Genomic DNA, 24,611 nt, shown 5'->3' on the forward strand with positions numbered 1-24,611 from the left:
ATGCGCGTGCTACAAATGAACGAGAGTCAAATGTTTTGTTGTGATATGACGTCATGTTTCGGGACATGAACCCAGTATGTAGCTAGCTTGCTTTAGGACTTCCATCCATGTCAGCAAGTAATCACTGGCCAGATAGTGAGTATCTGCCTGTGTTGCATTAACTGTCAGTTGGTTGTGGTAATGGTGAAAGTCAGGCAATGGTGACCATATACTACTAACGTTAGCTTGGCAGCTTAGCGTGTGCGGGTAAGATTCACTTTCATGTTCGGTGTTGGGTCTAACAGTCAGCAGCTAGCACTGGTACTAGCTAACGTTAGCTATATTTCTACCTTAGCACATCCGTGTGTGCAGATGTCTTCTCAAATTTGTCTTGCAAAGATGTCTAATTGACAGACCAACACTTTTCAAACTGTGGCAGCCCTAGCCGACTAAACTCAACGATGATGGAGTTGAGCAGCGTCTAGTTGTGGGCGGACTGGAGTTCCGAGTTCAGTTTTTTTTTTTTATACTACGGATTTCCGCACCCAAAGGATAGTCAGCATTTACAAATGACATTGTCCTGTGTAAATGCGGGCTATTCTTTGGGTGCTGAAATCCGTCGTTTTTGTATAAAACGTTATTTTATGTGACGTCGGCTCTACAGTCTGCCCACGCTAACGTTATTAGCTCAAATAGGCTCAAATAGATCATACATCGTTGAGTTTATTCGGCTAAATCTGTATAGGCTTATGCTTCTGCAGCCATCTCTTTACATTAGTGTAATGTTACATCTAGAAGGATTGTTAATTTAACATAGCAATGTTGTTGGTTTTGGTTATCTGCTAGGTTATTACCACCGACCTGTGCCATAAAGGTCAGACCTCTTGGCAGAGGACGTAGGCCAGGGTGCCCCAACTGGCGAATTTGGCCCATATTTTATTTGCCCCACCCTCCCAGTGTTCTGAGCAAGATTATTATTATTTATTTTTTAAATGGTTGGACATAAGACTGTTTAACAAAAACAAATCAGCTCCAAGTTATTTTAATTTAAGAAATCTGTTCCAAAGTATTCCCACACACAATAGCAAGATACACTGTATTTGATCGTATACAAATGTCAGCAAGGTTTGAAATTATTATGTTTTAGTCAAATATATCTGTTTGGGCTTCTTGCGGTCAATTTTTAGTCTACAAATTGTTTGTAATTATGTCTCGGCCCCCTGACCATCCACACAAGAAAGGAAACTGAATCTAGTTCCCTGATGGAGACTAATTATCCATACACATACAGAAGGCTACAGTCCTCCCGAGAGCTGTAATATTATAGGGTCATATAGTACCACAGTCATTATACCCATAAAACCTAGCGGTCATACAGAGAAACGGTTCCAATTGTTCTTCCACCATTCATCATTCTTCCCATAGAGGATTTTAGAGACACAGGCTTACCCTGGTGTGATGTTTTGATAACCGTGTCAATCTCTCTAGGTCTAAGGACAAGGTGACTTTTATCAATATATTCGCCTGGATTAACCCCCCCAAAATTGAAATGCTAATTAGCTGCTAATGTGGCTATGATAAATAACTATAAATGCCATGATGATCTGGGCGAGACTGCCGAATCGAGGCAAAGGTAAGAATCTCTGGATTACCTATCTAATGTTAGTTAAAAGTAAAAATTAATCATTTGGCTACGTTTCTTTAAATTTACAATTCTGTGAACTGTTTTGTGCAAGTTTTAAATTGACCTGTTAGCAAAGGAGTCAGCTAGAGATGACGTGTAGGACCTTTCAGGGATTTGTAGTTTTGCATGTCTACTTTGCTGCTAATTAGCATTTTTTAAATATGAGAGTAAATAGAGCCAAAAATACACTACCGTTCAATAGTTTGGGGTCACTTAGAAATGTCCTTGTTTTCCATGAAATGAGTTGCACAATGAATAGGAAATATAGTCAAGACATTGACATGGTTATAAATAATGATTTTTAATTGAAATAATAATTGCATCCTTCAAACTTTGCTTTCATCAAAGAATCCTCCATTTGCAGCAATTACAGCCTTGCATAATTTGGCATTCTAGTTGTCAATTTGTTGAGGTAATCTGAATGGATTTCACCCCATGCTTCCTGAAGCACCTCCCACACGTTGGATTGGCTTGATGGGCACTTCTTACGTATCACACAGTCAAGCTGCTCCCACAACAGCTCAATAGGGTTGGGATCTGGTGACTGTGCTGGCCGCTCCATTATAAACAGAATACCAGCTGACTGCTTCCTCCCTAAATAGTTCTAGCATAGTTTGGAGCTGTGCTTTGGGTCATTGTCCTGTTGTAGGAGGAAAATCACTACAATTAAGCGCCGTTCACAGGGTATGGCATGGTGTTGCTAAATGGAGTGATAGCCCTCCTTCAAGATCCCTTTTACCCTGTACAAATCTCCCACTTTACCATCACCAAAGCACCCCCAGACCATCACATTGCCTCAACCATGCTTGACAGATGGCGTCAAGCACTCCTCCAGCATCTTTTCATTTTTTCTGCATCTCATGAATGTTCTTTGATCCGAACACCTCAAACTTAGATTCGTCTGTCCATAACACTTTTTTTTCAATCTTCCTCTGCCCAGTGTCTGTGTTCTTTTGCCCATCTTAATCTTTTCTTTTTATTGGCCAGTCTGAGATATGGCTTTTCCTTTGCAACTCTGCATAGAAGACCAGCATCCCGGAGTCGCCTCTTCACTGTTGACGTTGAGACTGGTGTTTTGCGGATACTATTTAATGAAGCTGCCAGTTGAGGACTTGTGAGGTGTCTTTCTCAAACTAGACACTCTAATGTACTCTAATGGACACCTCTTGCGCAGTTGTGCACCAGGGCCTCGCCTCCCACTCCTCTTTCTATTCTGGTTCTAGCCAAATTGTTCTGTGAAGGGAGTAATACACAGCGTTGTACAAGATCTTCAGTTTCTTGGCAATTTCTTGCATGGGATAGCCTTCATTTCTCAGAATAAGAATAGACTGACAAGTTTCAGAAGAAAGTTCTTTGTTTCTGGCCATTTTGAGCCTGTAATCAAACCCACAAATGCTGATGCTCCAGATACTCAACTAGTCTAAAGAAGGCCAGTTTTATTGCTTCTTTAATCAGCACAACAGTTTTCAGCTGTGCTAACATAATTGCAAAAGGGTTTTCTAATGATCAATTAGCCTTTTTAAAATAATAAACTTGGATTAGCTAACACAACGTGCCATTGGAACACAGGAGTGATGGTTGCTGATAATGGGCCTCTGTACGCCTATGTAGATATTCCATTAAAAATCTGCCGTTGCAAGCTACAATAGTCATTTACAACATTAACAATGTCTACATTATATTTCTGATCAATTTGATTTGATTTTAATGGACAATTTTCAAAAACAAGGACATTTCTAAGTGACCCCAAACTTTTGAACGGTAGTTAATATATTGATAAAAGTGGCCTTGTCCAAGAGAGATTTACATGGTTATGAAAACATCACGCCAGGGTAAGCCTACACGAAACACAGCCCTTATTTGAAGTGTTTCTAAAATCCCTTATGGGAAAAATGAATGGTAGAAAACGATTCTAACCATTTCCATGTTTGACCGCTAGGTTTTATGGGTATTATGACACCTCCACTGTGGGGCTCTATGGATAACCTTGAACACAAACATTTAAAGAAGCTCTCTTTCTCACCTAGGCAAGACGTGTCACAACAGGAAACCACAATGATCTTAATCTGTTCATAAAATAACGTTGTTTAAAAATACAGATTCATGACCTTGTGTTTAAGTTTCCTAGAACACAGGTAATTTACGTTTATTGGCTTGTTTACTGCTTTGGAGGTTAGACTAGGCTATGATTTCCTGTCTCTAGGACAGATGGCTTTGATTGTCCCAGTTAATTATTAACTTTTTTGTTTTTACAGTAAGAGCTGTTTTCTTCTAAATTGTACATTTCTATGTGCAAAGGGACATACCCTTCTGGTTTCTGTGGTTTATAGTTTTGTCATGGTGTTGTTGGAGCACTGTCTTCTGTGGCAGGTGTCTGGAGTGGAAAGTACCCTACACCAGGGATTATCAACTAGATTCAGTCACAGGCTGTTTTTTTTCTTGAGTGGATGGTCAGGGGGCCAGAAAATAACAACAAATAATTTGTGCACCAGATTCTACTCTGCTGAAATAGTATGTGCATTACACTATTTGCATTCTAAAGGTATAATTCACAGGTAAGACCAATTTCACTATGTATTATTAAGTTTGACATAAACATGATTTAAATAAATATTTTTGTATCTTTGAATAACTTTTAATGGAAGTTTTATGTTTCTTGTTTAGAAATTGTGGGCTCTATTTTCGGCTTGTGCTAAGGAGTTGCAAGTGTCGAAAGCATGTTAAACAGTGTTCGTTTGCAATTTCGTCATGTAAAAACTGCCGCACAATTGATTTATTTATCCAGTCAGTCAATAAATAATATAATAATACTCGTAGGAAAGGTTTTTATCTTTGGCTCACAATCTGTAAATACTATACGATTAGAAAGGTTCAAAATGTATGTAAAACATCACAGCACAATTGAAAAATATATGGCACTTGGAAACAAAACGAGAGTGGTCTATGATGATAGGTGGGATGGGCAGAGCGTGGCAGAGGGGTGGGATTAAAGAGTTTATTTTTACTAATGTATTATTGTTATGTGATCATTTGTAGACTAAAAATGTACAGCAAGAAGCCCAAACATTGAAATTATTATGTTTTATTCAAATATACAGTACCAGTCAAAAGTTTGGTCACACCTACTCATTCAAGGTTTTGTCTTTATTTGTACTATTTTCTACATTGTAGAATAATAGTGAAGACATCAAAACTATGAAATAACACATAAGGGATCATGTAGTAACAAAAAAGTGTTAAACAAATATAATAAATATAATATTTGAGATTCTTCAAAGTAGCCAGCCTTTGCCTTGATGACAGCTTTGGACACGCTTGGTGTTCTCTCAACCAGCTTCACCTGGAATACTTTTCCAACAATCTTGAACGAGTCCCCACATATCCTGAGCACTTGTTGGCTGCTTTTCATTCACTCTGTGGTCGAACTTGTCCCAAACCATCTTGGTTGAGGTCGGGTGATTGTGGAGGCCAGGTCATCTGATGCAACACTCCATCACTCTCCTTCTTGGTCAAATAGCCCTTACAAATCCTGGAGGTGTGTTGGGTCATTTTCCTGTTTAAAAACAAATGATAGTCCCACTAAGTGCAAACCAGATGGGATGGAATATCGCTGCAGAATGCTGTAGTAGCCATGCTGGTTAAGTGTGCCTTGAATTCTAAATAAATCAGTGACAGTGTCACCAGCAAAGCACCATCACATCACCACCTCCATACTCCACAGTGGAACCTCCATTAACCTACTCTGCGTCTCACAAAGACACGGCAGTTGGAACAAAAAAATCTCAAATTTGGACTCATCAGACCACAGGACAGATTTCTACCGGTCTAATGTTCATTGCTTGTGTTTCTTGCCCCAAGCAAGTCTTCTTCTTATTGGTGTCCTCCAGTGAGGATTTCTTTGCAGCAATTCGACCATGAAGGCCTAATTCACGCAGTCTTCTCTGAACAGTCGATGTTGAGATGTGTCTGTTACTTAAACTCTGAGAAGCATTTATTTGGCCTGCAATCTGAGGTGCAGTTAACTCTAATGAACTTATCCTCTGCATCAGAGGTAACTCTGGGTCTTTCTTTCCTGTGGCGGTCCTCATGAGAGCCATTTTCATCATAGAGCTTGATGGTTTTTACACTTGAAAAAAAACGTTCAAAGTTCTTGAAATGTTCCGCATTGACTGACCTTCATGTCTTAAAGTAATGATGGACTGTCATTTTTCTTTGCTTATTTGAGCTGTTCTTGATATAATATGAACTTGGTCTTCTTACCAAATAGGGCTATCTTCTGTATACCACCCCTACCTTGTCACAACACAACTGATTGGCTCAAATGCATTAAGAAGGAAAGAAATTCCAGGAATTAACTTTTTAAAAGTTAATTGAAATGCATTCCAGGTGACTACCTCGTGAAGCTGGTTGAGAGAATGTCAAGAGTGTGCAAAGCTGTCATCAAGGTGGCTACTTTGAAAAATATAAATTATATGTATATTTTTTGTTGTTGAATTTTCCCCCTTTTTCTCCCAAATTTTGTGGTATCCAATTGTTAGTAGTTACTATCTTGTCTCATCGCTACAACTTCAGTACGGGCTTGGGAGAGACGAAGGTCGAGAGCCATGCGTCCTCCGAAACACAACACAACCCAACCAAGCCGCACTGCTTCTTAACACAGCGCGCATCCAACCCGGATACCAGCCACCGGAGTCGCTAGTGCGCGATGAGACAAGGATATCCCTACCAGCCAAACCCTCCCTAACACGGACGATTGTAGGCCAATTGTGCATTGCCCCATGGACCTCCCGGTCGTGACAGAGCCTGGGCTCGAATCCAGAGTCTTATGGTGGCACAGTTAGCACTGTGATGCAGTGCCTTAGTCCACTGTGCCACCCGAGAGGCCTTATAAATTATATTTTGATTTGTTTAACACGTTTTTGGTTACTACATGATTCCATACGTGTCATTTCCACAAATAACACAAATAACCGGGCTCCCGAGTGGCGCAGCGGTCTAAGGTACTGCATCTCAGTGCTTGAGGCGTCACTACAGACACCCTGGTTCTATTCCAGGCTGTATCACGGTGTAGGCCGTCATTGTAAACAAACATTTGTTCTTAACTGACTTGCCTAGTTAAATAAAGATTACATTGTAAAACATTTAAATAAACATTTCATACTTGATGTCTTGACTATTCTACAATGTAGAAAATAGTATAAATAAAGAAACCCTTGAATGGGTAGGGGTGTCCAAACTTTTCGCTGGTACTGTATATTTCAATAACATTGCTTACATTTTGTATACGATCAAATATACAGTATCTCTATTATGGGTGGGAATACGATGGGAAGGATCTCCAAAATTAAAAATCACTTGGAGCTGATTTGCTGTTGTTATTAGTCTTTTGGGGGGGGGGGTTGCTCAGAACTTGGGGGGCAAATAAAATGAAATGCAGGCCAAATTCGGCCGCCAGTTGGGGAACCCTGCCCTGCACAAAAAAACTGGATATGTGCTGCTAGGGATGGGCGCAATGCTGCTTGTGTTTCTATTGTTTTGATGGTTGCTTCTCTCAATGGACTCATTCACCAGTGTCTCTAAACCTTGTGTTTTCTGTTGTAGCTTAAGTCAACGATCACTTAGCCTAATAAAAATAATTAATGAAAGTAACTTGCTACCATATTTTCATGATTGTCCCAGGACAATATTCTATAAGATAAACAACAGCTATTAATGTTTAAAAAAACACAAAAAATATACATAAATATATATATATCTAACCTTTTATTTAACTAGGCAAGTCAGTTAAGAACAAATTATTATTTAAAATGATGGCCTAGGAACAGATTTAAGCCTTGTTAAGGGGCAGAACGACAGATTTTTACCTTGTCAGCTCCGGGATTCAATCTAGTAACCTTTCGGTTATTGGCCCAATGCTCTAACCACTAGGCTGTCTGCTGCCCCATGCTATGTTGTTGTCTTAGGTCTTTCTTTATGTAGTGTTGTCTCTTGTCGTGATGTGTATTTTGTCCTATATTTTTATTTAATATATTTTTAATCCCAGCCCCCGTCCCTGCAGGAGGCCTTTTGGTAGGCTGTCATTGTAAATAAGAATTTGTTCTTAACTGACTTGCCTAGTTAAATAAAGGTTAAATTAAAAAGCATGGCAGCAACACATGACAACACAGCATGGTAGCAACACAACATGACAACAAAGTGGTAGCAAAACAACATGGCAGCAGCACAAAACAGGGTACAAACATTCTTGGGCACAAACAACAGCACAAAGGGGAAGACGGTAGAGACAACAATAGATCACGCAAAGCAGCCACAACTGTCAGTAAGAGTGTCCATATTGAGTCTTTGAATGAAGAGATTGAGATAAAACTGTCCAGTTTGAGTGTTTGTTGCAGCTCGTTCCAGTTGCTAGCTGCAGCGAACTGAAAAGAGGAGCGACCCAGGGATGTGTGTGCTTTGGGGATCTTTGACAGAATGTGTTGTATGTGGAGGATGAGGGCTGCAGTAGATATCTCATATATTAAAGACCCTTTCTCTCTTGGAGTCTTTCTCAAATAATGAAATGGTAATTATAAGGAATTGGAACAGCACCTGCAGTCATGCGTGAAAAAAAAACATAAACAAGAACCCTCCCTGTGCGGAAGCAGCACGCTAGTTTATCAGCTGTGGGTTACTCGCTGTATGGTGGTTTTCTTTGTGTGTGTGTGTGTGTGTGTGTGTGTGTGTGTGTGTGTGTGTGTGTGTGTGTGTGTGTGTGTGTGTGTGTGTGTGTGTGTGTGTGTGTGTGTGTGTGAGGGGGGAGGGAAAGTGTGGTGTAGCTTTGTTTTTTTGTTATGTGACTGTTGTTTTTCTGTCTCTGTAGATCCTTTAAGGTATGATTGCCGTTCCTATTCTGTCCAGCATCATCCTGTAATTCCTCCCCTCCACCTTCTATGGTAAGAATCACCTGGACTCCAGTTTGTTCCTCCACCTAGGAATGGAGGGCCCTCAAGCCTCCCCAACGCTTGGAAAGCAGCCAGAGGACTTCAAATTTGGTCGAATTCTAGGAGAAGGCTCCTATTCAACAGTAAGTCCTCATACATTTTCTATGGTGTTGTATTTTGTGTGTGGGGCTTACAGATTACAGTTGCAGTCATATTAATTACTTTTATTGTTGGTAAAGGGTTGATGGATTGTTAGACAAATATATTTTTTGATTGCAAACTTGTTTCAGGTTGTGCTGGCAAGAGAACAGGCCACAGGGAAGGAATATGCTAGTAAGACACTGCAAATTTGTTTTCACTTGTTGCATGATGCTGATGATCCTCAAGTGGCATTCAAATGACTGTCCTGGATTCTGCTTATAACTTAAATGCATTTTTGCTGAACAATAATGCTCTTTGAAGGGAGGAAACTGGAATTTCATTCAGTCATAAACACAGAGTGAAGCATATCGGTTTGAATTGTGTTTCAGTGAAGATTCTGGAGAAGGTGCACATCCAGAAGGAGAACAAGGCACATTGCGTGACGCGAGAGAGGGATATCATGTCAAGCTTAGACCATCCATTTATCGTCAAGCTCTACTTCACATTTCAAGATGCGAAAAGGTTGTGTATCCTTTGAAATGATCAGAACATGGGCTACTTCAAGACTTCTACATAATAATATCTGGCCTCATCTATTTTGTGATCTTAGTACCATTATCCTTAACGGCCTCCTGTTAGATTTTGGCATAAGCTATGCAAGAAATGGGGAATTACTAAAATACATTCGCAAAATAGGCTCCTTCGATGAGACGTGCACTAGATTCTACTCTGCTGAAATAGTATGTGCATTACAGTATTTGCATTCTAAAGGCATAATTCACAGGTAAGACCAATTACACAATGTATTATTAAGTTTGACAAACGTTCATTTATTTGATATTGTTGTATATATTTTTTTTAATGGAAGTTTTATAATGTTCCTTGATTAGAAATTGTGGGTTCTATTTTCGGCTGCCGCTAAGGAGGCGCAAGTGTCAAACTCCCGTTATTTTGCAATGTCATCATGTAAAAACTGGCACACTGGCATTTTCTAGACCCAATGCCAGGTTCGGCAATTTACCTGACTAACATCAGCTCGCTTGCGCTGAGTAAACATTTGAGTTTTTGCCCTCTGATTTTTCATTATTCACAATACACATACTTGCATACTATATAAGCATTTACGAGAATCTGCCGAGCACATAGGTAACGATACAATCGACAGGAGTCTAGTATTTTGTATAGACGTGCAAAGACACTTGATTTTGAAAATATACTGCGCATCCTAAAACACACACGCATATGCCTACCTGCGTACTTCATTTCACTTGTTCCAAGTATTGATCCCCAGCCCCAAAGAGTGCCTCTCATCTGGTTACCAAAGACTCACTCCTCCAAACATATTTAAATGATTCAGTCCTATAATGCAGTATCAATGGTAGGCCTAAGCTATATTTCGCTTATTGAGGACGTGCCTCACACATACAATACATTTTATTTTATTTTTTACCTTTATTTTACTAGGCAAGTCGGTTAAGAACATTCGTATTTTCAATGACTGCCTAGGAACAGTGGGTTAACTACCTGTTCAAGGGCAGAACGACAGATTTTGTACCTTGTCAGCTCGGGGATTTGAACTTGCAACCTTTCGGTTACTAGTCCAATGCTCTAACCACTAGGCTACCCTGCCGCCCTCAATTTACAGGAGCCTAGTATTTTTTTATTTATTCAGGAAAAGTTTGACGCATAAAGACATATAAGCTAGGCTCATTGAAACCAATTAAAACAATATTGACTTCCAACACTCCAAACATAGGCTATTGAGCAGACTCGTTACTGTAGCCTATGCTATTTAATAAACTTTAGTATCAATCCAAAATGGACCAGGACGTAAGAATATTCTGTGCCTCCAGACGAATTGGAAGTGACGATAACACAGACTGTCAATAACCAACAGAACTCGAGACAAACGCATGCCGTATTAAGCCATGGAACGCATTGATTGGCCAGTGAGTGGCCAAGCCCTCACTTGTTCATTCTTCAAAACCCAGCCCTTTTATGCCACTGCCAGCTATTGTAGTTATAATTCCGGCTGTGAAAATGGCAAAAATATTGTTAAAATGTCATGATATGAATTCTATTTGAAGGTTTTAAGTGGTGTGGCTTTTTCTTTACAGGGACCTCAAACCCGAGAATATTTTACTGAATGAGGACATGCACATTCAAATAACAGACTTTGGAACTGCAAAACAACTCTCATCAGATAGTACACAAAGTAATTTAACACATATTGCTTTGTCTTTGTGTAATTTTCCTCCAGTTTGTTGATAGACTAAGTACAGTACATTGGTTTGTTTACCCCTTTATCGTATTGCCTTTAACTTATCTATCTATACCTCTCTAAAGGCTAACAAAATAGTTTTTTGTTATTTATAGGAACATTCACAATGGTCTCTATGGGCTTCATAGATATGGAGGCAAATTTCTAGTTATACAGTGCTCAGAATATAATTTTAATAGGTCAATAGTGCCATTTTAAGCACAATTGAGTAAAGACATCTTCAGTGAAGGTACCAAATGTGTCATGTGAATAATTTGTCCATACTTATAGTTCATATGATTGTTTTCTTTTACAGACAGAGCAAACTCCTTTGTTGGAACAGCTGAGTATGTTTCTCCAGAACTACTCACTCAGAAATCTGCCTGCAAAAGGTAGTTTCACTCGAATTCATTCAGTACCCTGATTTGAATCCAACATTCAAAAGCGTCTGCTAAATGGCATATATTATTATTATTATTATATTATCTGTGTAGTTCTCTGTTACTGTATCACTTCTAGCCTCGCTTGCCATGCTTTATGCAGCCGGGAACAAGACTGGTGTATTTCTGGCCATGTTCACATCACTATGATACAACCCAACACTGAAAGAAGTTACCTGAATCTGTCATGTTTTCTGGTGTCTTTTAGCTCTGACCTTTGGGGTTTAGGCTGTATCATCTACCAGTTGGTAGCAGGATTACCGCCATTTAGAGCTGGGTAAGTTGCGTATCATACATTATTATTATTTGAGAAGTGTCATTGTCAGGGGCTTTGCAGAAGCACACTTTGTGATTTGGTAAACAATGTAGTCTATTTGTTATCGCTGTCTAAAAACAGTGTGTGAAATAACAGGAAGTTATGGCTGTGGTGTTTATGACTTGTTTGTGTATTGAGTGCCTGGAGGCTTGAATAAACCCCAGTCACTCTGTCACATGGCAGCAGCTTCATGGTTCAACTACGAACCAACACATTTACCTCAAAGCCCTTTCAAAGCCAAGTACAGTGACAGTTGTGTATACTGTATACATCTGCCACTTCCAGGCAATCAAGCCCCATAGAAGACATCAATATGACACAAGTCCTAAAATGTGCCTTGCAATCTCATATGATCTTCTGTCTGTCCATGTGGTTGATGGTGTTATTTGCTCACCAGGAATGACTACCTGAAATTCCAGAAGATTATTAAACTGGAGTATGAATTTCCTGATAAATTCTTTCCTAATGCAAAGGATCTAGTGGAACAGCTTCTGGTGAGTCTAATCATATGAATTATTAAAATACATTCGGATGTTGTTCCTCAGTTCCATACTAAGACCCAATGAGTGTCATTATTAACTAAGCATTGCTTTATTTTTGTGGTAGTGCTTGGATCCCTCCAACCGATTAGGTTGTGAGGAGATGGGTGGGTACAACCCTCTCAGAGCCCATTTTTTCTTTGAGGCCATCACATGGGAGAACCTTCACCTACAGACACCCCCCAAACTCACCCCCTACCTGCCAGCCATGGCTGAGGATGATGAGGACTATTATGGAAATGTAGGTTTTCCCCTCTTGACATATTATGATTAAAGGTTGACACAAACCCTTGTGGCATATTGTTTCACCAATATGTCAAATTGGTGTGTCCTTGTTTTGTAATCTGTACTGAAAACACCCTGATCATGATGTGGTTCCATCCACAGTATGATGACCTCCTCAGCCAGTTCAGCAACATGCAGGTTGTCCAGTCCAGCTCCTTTCAACCACTGTTTGTGGCCAACCCCAGTCCCATCCCCAACTCCAACCCCGCACAAAGGCCCAACAGCAACATCGAGCAGTACATTCATGACCTGGACAACAACTCCTTTGAGCTGGACCTGCAGTTTTCCACTGAGGTGAAGCGGCTACTGCTTGAAAGCAGACGAGCAGAAACCCCTGGTAGGCCTGCAGCGATGTACTCGTGAGCAAAACATGTTTTTGTGGACAGAGTGTCAGAAGACTGATTAACTGTCAATATTATCTCACCATAATATTGACACATACTGTAGTTGATGATCTCATGCTCATCTGTTGGGATTCCTATGTTTACTTACAATATTTACATAATTCTATGTTTGATATCTTGTAAACATGAAGCACTTTACCTAAAGACAATACAACGCCAACAATAATATGATATACTGTGAACTGAATCAAGAAAGATTTGGGGAATTCACTTTTGTTTATTTATGTATTTAAGGAATCAGTTTGTGGAGAATAATTTGATCCTCAAGATGGGACCAGTGGACAAAAGGAAGGTAAGGATTTATGTAATCCTAAATTACTGTGCAGTAATGTTCTATTTTTCAGTTTGAAGGAGAGGGGTGAATATCTTGATACTGTACTCTTCCAACACTAAAGTAACATACTGCCCTCTGGCAGTTGTTTTCAATTTCTGCCACGAATCAATTTGGGACATCTTGAACCATACTGACTTTACCTACAGGCAATGGATTTATTTTTTATGTCTGAGAATCACTCTCTGCTTTTACAGGGGCTGTTTGCACGTCGGCGCCAGCTATTGTTGACCGAGGGACCACACCTTTACTATGTGGACCCAGTTAACAAGGTTTTGAAAGGAGAGATCCCCTGGTCCCCCGCACTGCGCCCAGAGGCCAAGAACTTCAAGACCTTCTTTGTCCATACAGTAATGAATTAGTCTATTGCAATTAATAGCTTAACTTTAGCTAACAAAACTCACTTTATAAAATTATCAGTAACAGTGACCTATCCTCCTCTTTGCAGCCTAACAGAACATACTATCTGATGGACCCGTGCGGGAATGCTGACAAATGGTGCAACAAAATTCAAGAAGTGTGGCAAAAGATCTATAACACGCATTTTAACTCATGCATGTAGGTTGGGTACACTATCTTTTGAAGACAGGTCTTACCCTGTAATGACAGGAGACAGAGAATGAAGATGTTAATTCATAAATGATGGAAAACACCTAGCTGTAATGTAGCTTACAAGTCGGTTTCCCTAGGTGGCCTTGGTACTCTTAAACTATTTGTCTTCTATAGCAGAGAATAAACTTTGGTCAAACCACATGGGCTGGTGCTGCTTTAAAAATTAGGAGTTGACTTAGATGTTGGTTGAACAGTTCATCAAAATTGCAAAGGAGAATGTTGTAGCCTGTTTTTGACTGTTCTCATTTCTAGGAGAAGTTGATTGTAAATGTTAGACAGATATTGTTTGTCTATTCTACTGACCATTGCTGTGATTTACAAAATGGGATGCAAGTAAAGGTGTAAGATGTATATTTTGTATTTGTTTTAGGCTTCTATCCTTTGCTGATTAATCCTCATGTTATCCAAACAGTTCAAATGTGGTAATCATTTGGATAATGTCCCGGGTCCATGTTTACATAATTTAAATGTAAATCAATTGAATGTGAATAGTTGATAATGGTAAATGATGATATTTTGCTACTTTTCGCTGCAATCTATATTTTATTTATGGATGGTGACATGGTTATGTTTTACATAAATATATGTGGGCCTGGCCTATTTTGTTGTGTGCAAGTTTAAAATTGTTAATTGGAAGAATGCAGCATATATATAAGGAAAATAAATAAAGCTTGTTAATAAAAGCATGTGGGATTTTGGCAAACGTCCTGTATTTATTTATACTTAGTTTGGGTGAAGGCTCAGTATGATTATTTGGGGACCAAACCTTTTTTGAAGTCATGAAGTTCCAACTACAAAATGATTCTTATGAGAAGGATGCAGGGAGTGGGGGGAGGGGTCATCACTAGCTTCAGTAGCTACAAAGTTATAAACCCCGCCCATTTCTACAATTTATTATCTTCAAATGTTATTTTAAAGTTAACTTTAACCACACTGCTAAACTTATGCCTGACCCTAACCTTAAAATATATATATTTGTAGCCAATTTTGACTGTGGAATCGGACAGATGTATAATACAAACTGGAAACCGGTGGGTGGGGGTTGTCAAACTTGGATTACCGTACTTCATGACAATGCCTTGCCCAGTTTTCCCGGCCCGCTTCAACTCAGTTCCTGTAACTTTAGCTAGCGACGCATCCAGGTTCAAGGAGCCGGGATGGCGGAGAAGAGCCCTGACTCCAGCGGCTCAGTTGACCAGTTTCCCGCCCTGTCTCCGGAACAGAGAATGCAGTTACCTGGGATCGGGGCATCCAAATGGGTCCGTCTGAATGTCGGTGGGACATACTTTCTCACAACGAGACAAACGTTGTGCCGAGACTCTAAATCGTTCCTGTACCGTCTGTGCCAGGCCGACCCCGACCTCGACTCTGACAAGGTACGGATATCTGTCTAGCTAGTTGGCTAATGTTAACTAGCTAACCTTTGTCTGTTTTACACACCATGTGAATGTTCTAACATTAACTTACGTTACCTAGCTAGCATATCCAGACCGATTTACTAATTAGTTAGCTAAATATTTTCGTTGTTTAGCCAGGAAGTAAGCCAAGCGGATAGCTAACTTAGATGGTCAACGTTAGCTACTAATGTCGTTACTAGTACAGGCTAGTTAGTTCAGCTGGCCAACGTTAACTCCCAAAGAACTTGACTAACTAGCTAAATAACGTTAGTTTGTTTTCCTGTTTTTAATCTGGATAACCCTCCTGACCACAGATCTACAGTAGCTAACTAACAAATATTAATTTGGAATACAGCACGTTTCTACTCGTACTAAGATAACATTCGTGTATATAGTACAGTACTAGTATCTGTCAGCTCGCTAACAGGCAAGTTAGTTATCCAGCCAACCACAAACTGTTACTGTAGCCATCTAGCTGGTGAATATCAGAATAACGCCTACACGCAAATGGACCATAGAATACATTGTTGACAAAACCAATGAATTGTGTGTATAATTTTTTTTGTTTGTAAATAATTGGGCTTATAATTTACAATTGTGCAAATGAGCTCCCCCCACCCCCTCTGGAAAAGGAGCGTTGCCCCTGTAAGAGAAAGTATGATAATCCACATGTTGAAAGTGTTTACCATCCTGATTTCCAACCCTCAAAGGTCACCATGAATCATTTAACAGGAGGATGACATTTAAAAGCTGGCAAAAGACCTTACAAGACAAGTTGGCTCGGTCATACAGGTGCATTTGCAATGAGTCTTGGGCTCTGAAAGATTCACAGTATCCCAGCAGAATAGTTTCATCCCATAGTTATCTAGGATATTTACGAAACTATGCCGATTAGCATTCCTCATTTGAATTTGAGGTGAAAGTCTCCAATGTCTGTAATCTTCATTTGTCCAATGTAATGTGGTAAGGAGATGTATCTCTGCCCTCTGTATTGATTCTTGCTAATGATGGTGTGTGTGTGTGTGTGTGTGTGTGTGTGTGTGTGTGTGTGTGTGTGTGTGTGTGTGTGTGTGTGTGTGTGTGTGTGTGTGTGTGTGTGTAGGCTGGAGCAAGGCCGCTGTGGTGATTGTTCAGGGATAATGAGACCTGCTAAATGTCAGTTACCCCATGTTGGCGCTGCTCCAAGCTCTGGACACAGAGCTGTTGTATCCATGGATTGGCTATGGGCTTATTATGCGATTGCACAGTTCTTTTTCGATGTTTGTCACTGTACAAAAATCGTCAATGGTATCTCCCCTGATTTTGTTATTGATAATCTGCTTTTCTCATTGTTATTGACTTCTCTTTCTTCAGGATGAAACGGGTGCCTATTTGATAGACCGGGACCCAACGTACTTTGGTCCAGTGCTCAACTACCTGAGGCATGGAAAACTGGTGCTCAATAGAGGCCTTGCCGAGGAAGGTATGATGACAATGTCTTGGGGACATTCTGGGATATGCTGAGACATGTCTGAAGAGTTGTGTCATTCTGTCATCTTTGTTGACGTTTCTTTTTCGCTCCAACACGTCACACGCTAACAATCACACATTACATTTAAAACCACAGCAGTTCTCATTAGCATATATAGTTGTTTTCAATGATTGGGGTTTTAATAACTGGTTAAATACATTCTGTTCCCCTCAAGGTGTACTGGAAGAGGCTGAATTCTACAATATCCCTTCTTTAATCAGGCTAATTAAAGACAAAATCAGGGAGAGGGACTGCAAAACAGTTCAGGTGTGTGGGCTTGACTAAAATTGCCATTGCTATCTGGGTGATTTCTTTCTTCCCTGAGACTGTCCTGTTGTACTCACTAATACAGAGCTCTGGATATTAAAGGGGGCAGTGGGGTGGCCTTGCTGCCTCTAAGGCCCTCTAACTACTGGCCAGAGGCACATCCATGGCAAGCTCCCTCCCTCCCAAGGATCACCTCTGTTTACATGGTCTATCACTGCAATGACTCTGGGCACAAGCTCCACTTAAGCTACTGGGATTTCCAGGTCTTGTTGATGTATTGGCATTAGTCCATAGTCTCCTGACCCTTGCCAGGTAGATGAGGTCAGGAATTGCCACATATTGGCTATGCTTTGCTCTGGGAGGGATGGGAGATTCATATGTAGCCTATTGAGAGCACTTGCTGCTCTGTTACATGTGAGTTAACATTGCCTTTTTTCTCTCTACAGCTCCCTATAAAACATGTCTACAGAGTCTTGCAGTGCCAAGAGGAGGAGCTAACACAAATGGTTTCCACCATGTCAGATGGTTGGAAGTTTGAGCAGGTAATTATCTTGAAAGGAAGAGATTGGGGAGTGTTCTGCCTCCTATTTTCAGAAATGTTCCTCTTGGCTGCACTTTGACTTGTGTTGGTTGATTTACTGTCCACGGATGATGCTGAGTTCAGTGTTTAACATAAATACTATAATCGTCTTCATTTGTAGTCCTTGTGAAATACAACCTTGCCGCATAATTTGGTTACACAGCTGTTATTGTGGTACTGTATTTATTTTTGTGAAAGTCTGAATCGTCTGACCATCCGCGAAAGGTGCTATGGTTGTCTGGGTCAAATAGACACTGGTTTCTGTCAGAGGCCAGGTTGCAAGAGTTACATTTTGTCTGATGTTTATGGAACAGCAGATAAGGGGGTTGTTGCTGTTTCTGCTCATCCAAGAGGACACCCTGTAATAGGTGCATTTCTCTAGACTTGCAGGGTGTTATGAGTTCTGAGGGGAAGACCCTGAGTGGGCTCAGGCTGCTACTCACGTTTCCTTTTTTGGGAGCCAGCAATGTGACAGAATGTTAGGCATTCTGCTCGTGGCAGCTTTGTGAAAATGGGAACCTACTGTATAGTGTAGTCTGTTTATTTGAATTAGCTACCACTTTAATGACAGATTTCACCCTGTGGTCTAATCCAAGGGATACTAAACATTAATGAGCAATGTAACAGCTCAAAGTGCTCAGGTGTCTGAGATAAGTCAGTGTTTGTTACTTTTGCATATATATATATATATATTAAAGATCCTTAACCTCTTAAGCGCACCCGACACGCAGGCGTGCCATCTAGCCATCTGGAAATGCAAATGCGCTATGCTAAATGCTAATAGCACTCGTTAAAACTCAAACGTTCATTAAAACACACATGCAGGGTACTGAATTAAAGCTACACTCGTTGTGAATCCAGCCAACAAGTCAGATTTTTAAAATGCTTTTCGGCGAAAGCATGAGAAGCTATCTGATAGCATGCAACACCCCGAAATACCTGAAGGGGACGTAAACAAAATAATTAGCATAGCCGGCGCTACACAAAACGCAGAAATGAAATATAAAACATTCATTACCTTTGACGAGCTTCTTTGTTGGCACTCCTAGATGTCCCATAAACATCACTATTGGGTCTTTTTTATTTATTAAATAGGTCCATATACCCTAAATATCGATCTATGAAAAGTGTGTGATCCAGGAAAAAACAGCGTTTTAAAACACAACGTCATTTTTTAAAATAAAAAAAGTCGACGATATACTTTCACAAAACACTTTGAAATACTTTTGTAATCCAACTTTAGGTATTAGTAAACGTTAATAATCTATCAAATTGATCACGGGGCGATGTGTATTCAATAGCTCCACGTCTTGAACTCATGGTCGAAAATTTCTCCAAAACATCCTGTCGGAGAACGGAAGGAATGGGCTCTCTCTTACTCGTTTGACCAAGAAACAAAGCCCAGGCAATTGACAAGACTGGCGACATCGTGTGGAAGCTGTAGGACTTGCAATCTCAGCCCCATGTAATTTGGTTTCCCATAGACAATACATGCAAGTGGCGCATGGATATTTTTCCCAGTTTTCGGTGATCCGTTTTTCTTGCGCTTTTCGATGAAACACAGGCTCTGTTATAGTCACAGACGTGATTTAACCAGTTTTAGAAACATCAGTTTTCTATCCACGCATACTAATCATATGCATATACTATATTCCTGGCATGAGTAGCAGGACGCTGAAATGTTGTGCGATTTTTAACAGAATGTTCAAAAAGTAGGGGGTAGGCTTAACTTAAGTAGAATAGAAATTGTCTACTGTAATCTGTTACATTGTTTTGACTGTGCCTGGCAAGCTGTTGGACATATTAGATTTCCCATGTGTGCATGCTTTCTGTAGTCCCTTAGAAACATTTAAGAGGAACATGTGAGGTTATGAGAGCAAGGGCTGAGCTTGGTGTAGCGAGATTTCATCTGGAGAGGGAGGTAGAGAGGGGAGAAAGGGTCAGAGCAACTGGAAGCCAGTGGAGAGGGAGAGAGCAGTGGAGCCCTGTCGACCTTCTTTCAAAATGGTCTGGGATGTTGAGCATCATCTGCAGAGACAATGGAGGAGAGGCGGGGGGAGGGGGGAGGAAGAGCAGCTCAGAGGGAGGAGAAGGTGGCAAGAGAGCTTCAGAAGGGGGAAAGGAGAAGATTAATTGTGTGTCCCTAGGGTTAGAGGCAGATGCTTGGAATTTAAGCGTGGTAGAAAGTGGCTTTAGGGAGACAGAGGAGGAAAATGTAGAGGAGGGAGTGAAAGGATGCCAGGTCCGCAGGGGAGTTTTCCTCCATTTCCGCTTATCATTGGTCCCCCCTTTTTTTCTCCCTCAGTTGGTCAGTATTGGCTCCTCATATAACTATGGAAACGAAGACCAGGCAGAGTTCCTGTGTGTTGTCTCTAAGGAGCTACATAACCAATCATACGGCACAAGCAGTGAACCAAGTGAAAAGGCCAAGGTGAGTATCCCAGCACTGCAACAAAAACATCTTTCATCATCGTCCTGACCATTGTTACAACCATGTATTGTGAGTTAAACCAAGTTTGGTATACATGTTGTCTCACATGGCTTTGTCTAATATAAATTCATACATCATTTTTTTATTGGTCATGGATGCTGCATTTCCTTCAGAGGACAAGTACAAGGATGGTTAGAAACATTTTGCCAATGAATGTATCTACCTTTGAATGTAAGGGGACAATGGGTGAGATTTTGCTTAGACCCCTGCCATTGTGGCCTTAAACCTTTCTCCAAGAGCCCCTTCATCCCTATGAGCCCATTACATAGAGAGCATCCCGCTGATCATTATCTAGACGAGAGTAATGCCTCGATAATGATTTAAACTACGTTAATATTTAATGACCTCCTGTCACTAGCTTCTGCAGTTCATGGAATTCTCCATAGCCTTAGTCTCTCCGCTTTCCAGTCTCCTGGTAAAAATAATAAAATAAATAAAAAAAAACATTTTAGGCTTCTTCCTGCCTGTTAAATGCTAACTCATAGTACTTTTTGTCAAAGGTTTTCTGGAACATCTGTTGAAATAGGCCTTAACGTCTTATTTTGACTCTGACCATTTTCTTTTGCAGATTCTTCAAGAACAAGGCTCTAGAATGTGAAGAGACTGTTCAGTCCTTAGGATTGCGTCCTACTATGGTGTCCAGATATAAAGACACAAACTACATCACATTCTGAGGAGTGTTATGGCACGCTGAAGAAGCTGGCTAACTGCAGTCTACACATTGTACACACCATTTTTCTTTTCAGACATCAAATCAAAATGTGCAAAATGATAGCATTACTCAGTTTTTGGGCCTACATAGTAAAACAGGACTGTAGATTCTCACACAGAGAGAAGGGCCTTATCACTTATCATATTGTCCACAGCATTTATACTTGGTCCATCATTTACTCAGGGTCTCTAATAGTGTTTTGGAAGATGCATTGGGTGTGCACTGTCTGGTGGGACATTATTTCAAACATCTGTGCGTACTACATTATGCCAGTCCTTCACATACAAAAATCAAACCTCTGAGAAATGAATTGGAAAGCATGTTTTAAAAGTTAAATATTTAAGACTATTTATATGGAGTTGTATAGATTCATACTGTCTTGTTAGAGGCGAAGACTGTATTGAAAGTTTATTTATTTTTTTACATATCTTTAAACTGATTATTTATGTCCCTTTCCAAATATCCCTTCAACCTGCACATTATCATTTTTGGGGGGGAAGGAGGACATTATTATAACTACTTCTACCAGGGTTGTATGATAATGAGGTTGAAGTGATGTTAGGGAATGCCAGATGTTAAAGGACTACAACTTGTCTTCCATCCACAGACTCTGGTGTGTTTTAGTTGGGTTACCTGTTAGGCAGCCACTGTGGAACGGGAACACATTGCTATATTTTAGAGGACATTATACCTAGAGCCATTTGATAGGCACATTTTTTCACATTGACATGTGACTTATCGGCTGGTGTTGCAAAGGGCCTGTTTTCCATTTTACATGAGAAAGAAGCATTTTTGTCTCTTGCATGAATTTGTGCATATCTGCTTTGTGTGTGTGTATACACAATCCTTACGCTTCTGCGGTTTGACTATATTGAGCTTTGACAGGGCTGTATACCAAGCAAAATTACACAACTGGCAGTTTTCAATATACAAGTCCTAAACTAAGATGCTTTGGTCATGTATTGATGAAAAGATTGGATATTATAATCTGTAGTCATTACCATGGTTCAATTTGTAGATAGTTGAGCTACTTATTGAATACATTAACATTGTCAGTATATGAAAACATTTATTTTGGGAAAATGTTGCCTTTGTTCAATGACCAAATCAACATCTGAATTTCAACTTTAATCTGAATTTCTTTTGTCGGGGATAAGGAAATTCGGTAGTCTACATGCATATCTATGAGGAGTGGTACATAGAGAAAGTATAATAATATTCAGATGTGTTATCAGTGTATGCTTTTTCTTCCTAACACACACACACAGGGCTTTAACTAGTGGAATACAAGCTATAATCTCTAAAGGTCAATTGGACCCCTCCTGTTGCCTGATCAAGGTAAAGTTTACATGTCTAGTGTTTTATAATCCGGATCTTACCTACCTTGCCATTTTGACACAATGCTCTAATTTGGCTGGTTTAAACATCTGTATATTACTGTGTTTACATATCCCAGATACCCAGGTAGTTGCTGTCAGCCATTTATCTAGTACGCAGACGGATAGTTTTCCAACATTTCCGTAGACAGTTTTTCTTGGTCATTGAGTTGTCTTCTGGTGATAAGTGCCTCTGATGCTTCACAGTGCATGTGAAATCTTGCAGTGATGCTCATAACCACAAGGGCTCACTGCTTGTGTCCACCCTGCAGTGACTGTGAAGACATTCTGAACAGTGTGGGCCATGTGTGTCTAGTGTGGTGTCCTTTGACTGCAGATTCTTAAACACAGAAGGGGGTGTCAGCCATTGCATGCCTGGCCTGATGCACCTTCCACCATGCCCTCAGCTCTGTAGGACACCACTTCACTCCACTGTGACACTTCAGCTCCTGTTTTGACTGTTATTTTCTAGAATGCTTATCAAGACACACATGTGATCCCTCTGAGGCCGCTATGGGTTTCTAAAGGGACATTGTTCCAGTTTCCCGTTAAATGTATTTTAAAAATGAACAGAGGCAGACAATTGTTATTTGATCACTGCTGTTCAAATATATTAGTATCAAATGTTTTATATTTTTTATGCTTACTCTGTATATATAGCATGTTTTGACTGAGGATAATGGAAATTATGGTGATGCTAGATCTGGTGGATTTAATCAATAAATGGTAATGAAGTCAACTCTTGTATTGTATTTGAACAAACTTGCAGAGCCATAGAGAAATAACCACATGGCTCTGTCATCAATATGTTAGATGTACTGTATAGAGCAAGGGTGCACTTGAAAGGAAATATGGTAATAACTAAACCTATTTAGACACTGGTAGGCCATCATTGTAAATAATAATTTGTTCTTAACTGACTTACCTAGTTAGATAAATATCAAATGACAGACTCAAGTTTGGTCCATCACAGAGTTAAATCATATTGAGCTACTGTTCAATATGATGATGGGCAGAAACTGCTATTCATAGAGCCCCAAAGTGGAGGTGTCATACCTCAAACCTAGCGGTTAAACCGATAAATGGTTCCAATCGTTTTTTCCATTATTCATTTTCCTATAGGGAAATTTAGAATCAAAACAATGGCTGTGTTTTGAAAAGGCTTACCTTGGTGTGACGTTCTGATAATGTAAATATCAGATAAAGTGACTTTCATCAATATATTCAGCATTATTTTCTTTCAGATCTGGAAAAAAAATGCTAATTAGCATTAAAGTAGACATCATGCAAGACTACAAATCCCAGCAAGCTCCTGCACGTCATCTCTGGCTAACAGGTACTGTGTCTATTTAAAACATGCACAAGACCGTTTACATAATTGTCAGTTTAAAGAAATGTTACCAATTTAATCATTACTAGATTTAGCTAACATTAGATAGTTAATCCAGAGATTTTTACCTTTGCTTCGATTCGGCAGTTTCGTCATGGCATTTTCAGTTCTTTATGACATCCACATTAGTTACCGTTTCATTTTGGGGGATTAATATATTGATAAAAGTAACCTTGTCCTAGAGAGATTTACACTGTTATCAAAATGGCATGCCAGAGTAAGCCTACATGAAACACAGCCCTTAGTTTAAGTGTTTCTAAAATCCCCTATGGGATAAATGAATCGTGGAAAAACAATTGTAACCATTTCCCTGTTTGACCACTAGGCTTTATGGGTATTACTCATACTGTGTTTTATTTTTATTTATTTAACCAGGCAAGTCAGTTAAGAACAAATTCTTATTTACAATGACGGCCTAACTCGGACGACGCTTGGCCAATTGTGCGCCACCTTATGGGACTCCCAATCACGGCCAGTTATGATTAAGCCTGGAATCGAATCAGGGTCTGTAGTGACACCTCTAGCACAGATGCAGTGCCTTATGCCACTCGGGTGGTACTCTATAGAAATCCTCTCACACTTGTAGGCAATGTCATCGGGTCTAATGGTCCAGACTGTGCATATATGCTGTCAAAGGCACTCCTTCAATATCAACTTGTTTTTTGTGTAAATGAACTTGTCAGTTTGTCACCTTCATGAGGTTGGAGTAAAAACATGTTCCACTACTTAAGACATTGGCTCGAATCTAGGTTGTACATTTTCTCGAAATCTTAAGGCACAACTAAGGAAGAATGTTTAATTTTTCTCATTGACTTCTCAAACTCCGGCCTCGTCTGTTTTGTATTCCTTCCCGGAAGTCTCGCGACGTTGCGCCTATGGGTTTAGAAACTTTATGGCACAACATTGTTGAACGTTCAGGTAGAAACACATCGAGGAACTTTGGTCAATCAATCTAACACTAAAGTTTCAGTAGCCTC

At 40.0% G+C, this 24,611-nt stretch overlaps 1 protein-coding gene and 1 pseudogene across 1 annotated transcript; both read left to right on the forward strand.

The window, feature by feature from the left end:
• The first annotated feature begins 3,991 nt into the window (after positions 1-3,991).
• Positions 3,992-14,605, forward strand: LOC124016443 (annotated as a pseudogene).
• A 276-nt stretch (positions 14,606-14,881) lies between these two features.
• LOC124016006 (BTB/POZ domain-containing protein KCTD5-like) lies at positions 14,882-22,983 on the forward strand. Its single transcript, XM_046331524.1, has 6 exons — positions 14,882-15,287; positions 16,662-16,770; positions 16,994-17,085; positions 17,532-17,627; positions 19,971-20,096; positions 20,725-22,983. Exons 1-6 carry the CDS (start codon positions 15,069-15,071, stop codon positions 20,752-20,754), a joined length of 672 nt encoding a protein of 223 aa, XP_046187480.1. The 5' UTR covers positions 14,882-15,068; the 3' UTR covers positions 20,755-22,983.
• The last annotated feature ends 1,628 nt before the right edge of the window (positions 22,984-24,611 follow it).

Source organism: Oncorhynchus gorbuscha, linkage group LG26, assembly GCF_021184085.1.
Source record: "Oncorhynchus gorbuscha isolate QuinsamMale2020 ecotype Even-year linkage group LG26, OgorEven_v1.0, whole genome shotgun sequence".
Lineage (NCBI taxonomy): Eukaryota > Metazoa > Chordata > Actinopteri > Salmoniformes > Salmonidae > Oncorhynchus > Oncorhynchus gorbuscha.

What these genes read in the sequence shown, in the direction of transcription:
- LOC124016006 (XM_046331524.1), top strand. Translation starts at nt 15,069, where the DNA reads ATGGCGGAGAAGAGCCCTGACTCCAGCGGCTCAGTTGACCAGTTTCCC. An exon ending in ATGGTTGGAAGTTTGAGCAG is followed by an intron (nt 17,628 to 19,970) that starts GTAATTATCTTG and finishes TTTCTCCCTCAG; the next exon opens with TTGGTCAGTATTGGCTCCTC. An exon ending in AACCAAGTGAAAAGGCCAAG is followed by an intron (nt 20,097 to 20,724) that starts GTGAGTATCCCA and finishes TTTCTTTTGCAG; the next exon opens with ATTCTTCAAGAACAAGGCTC.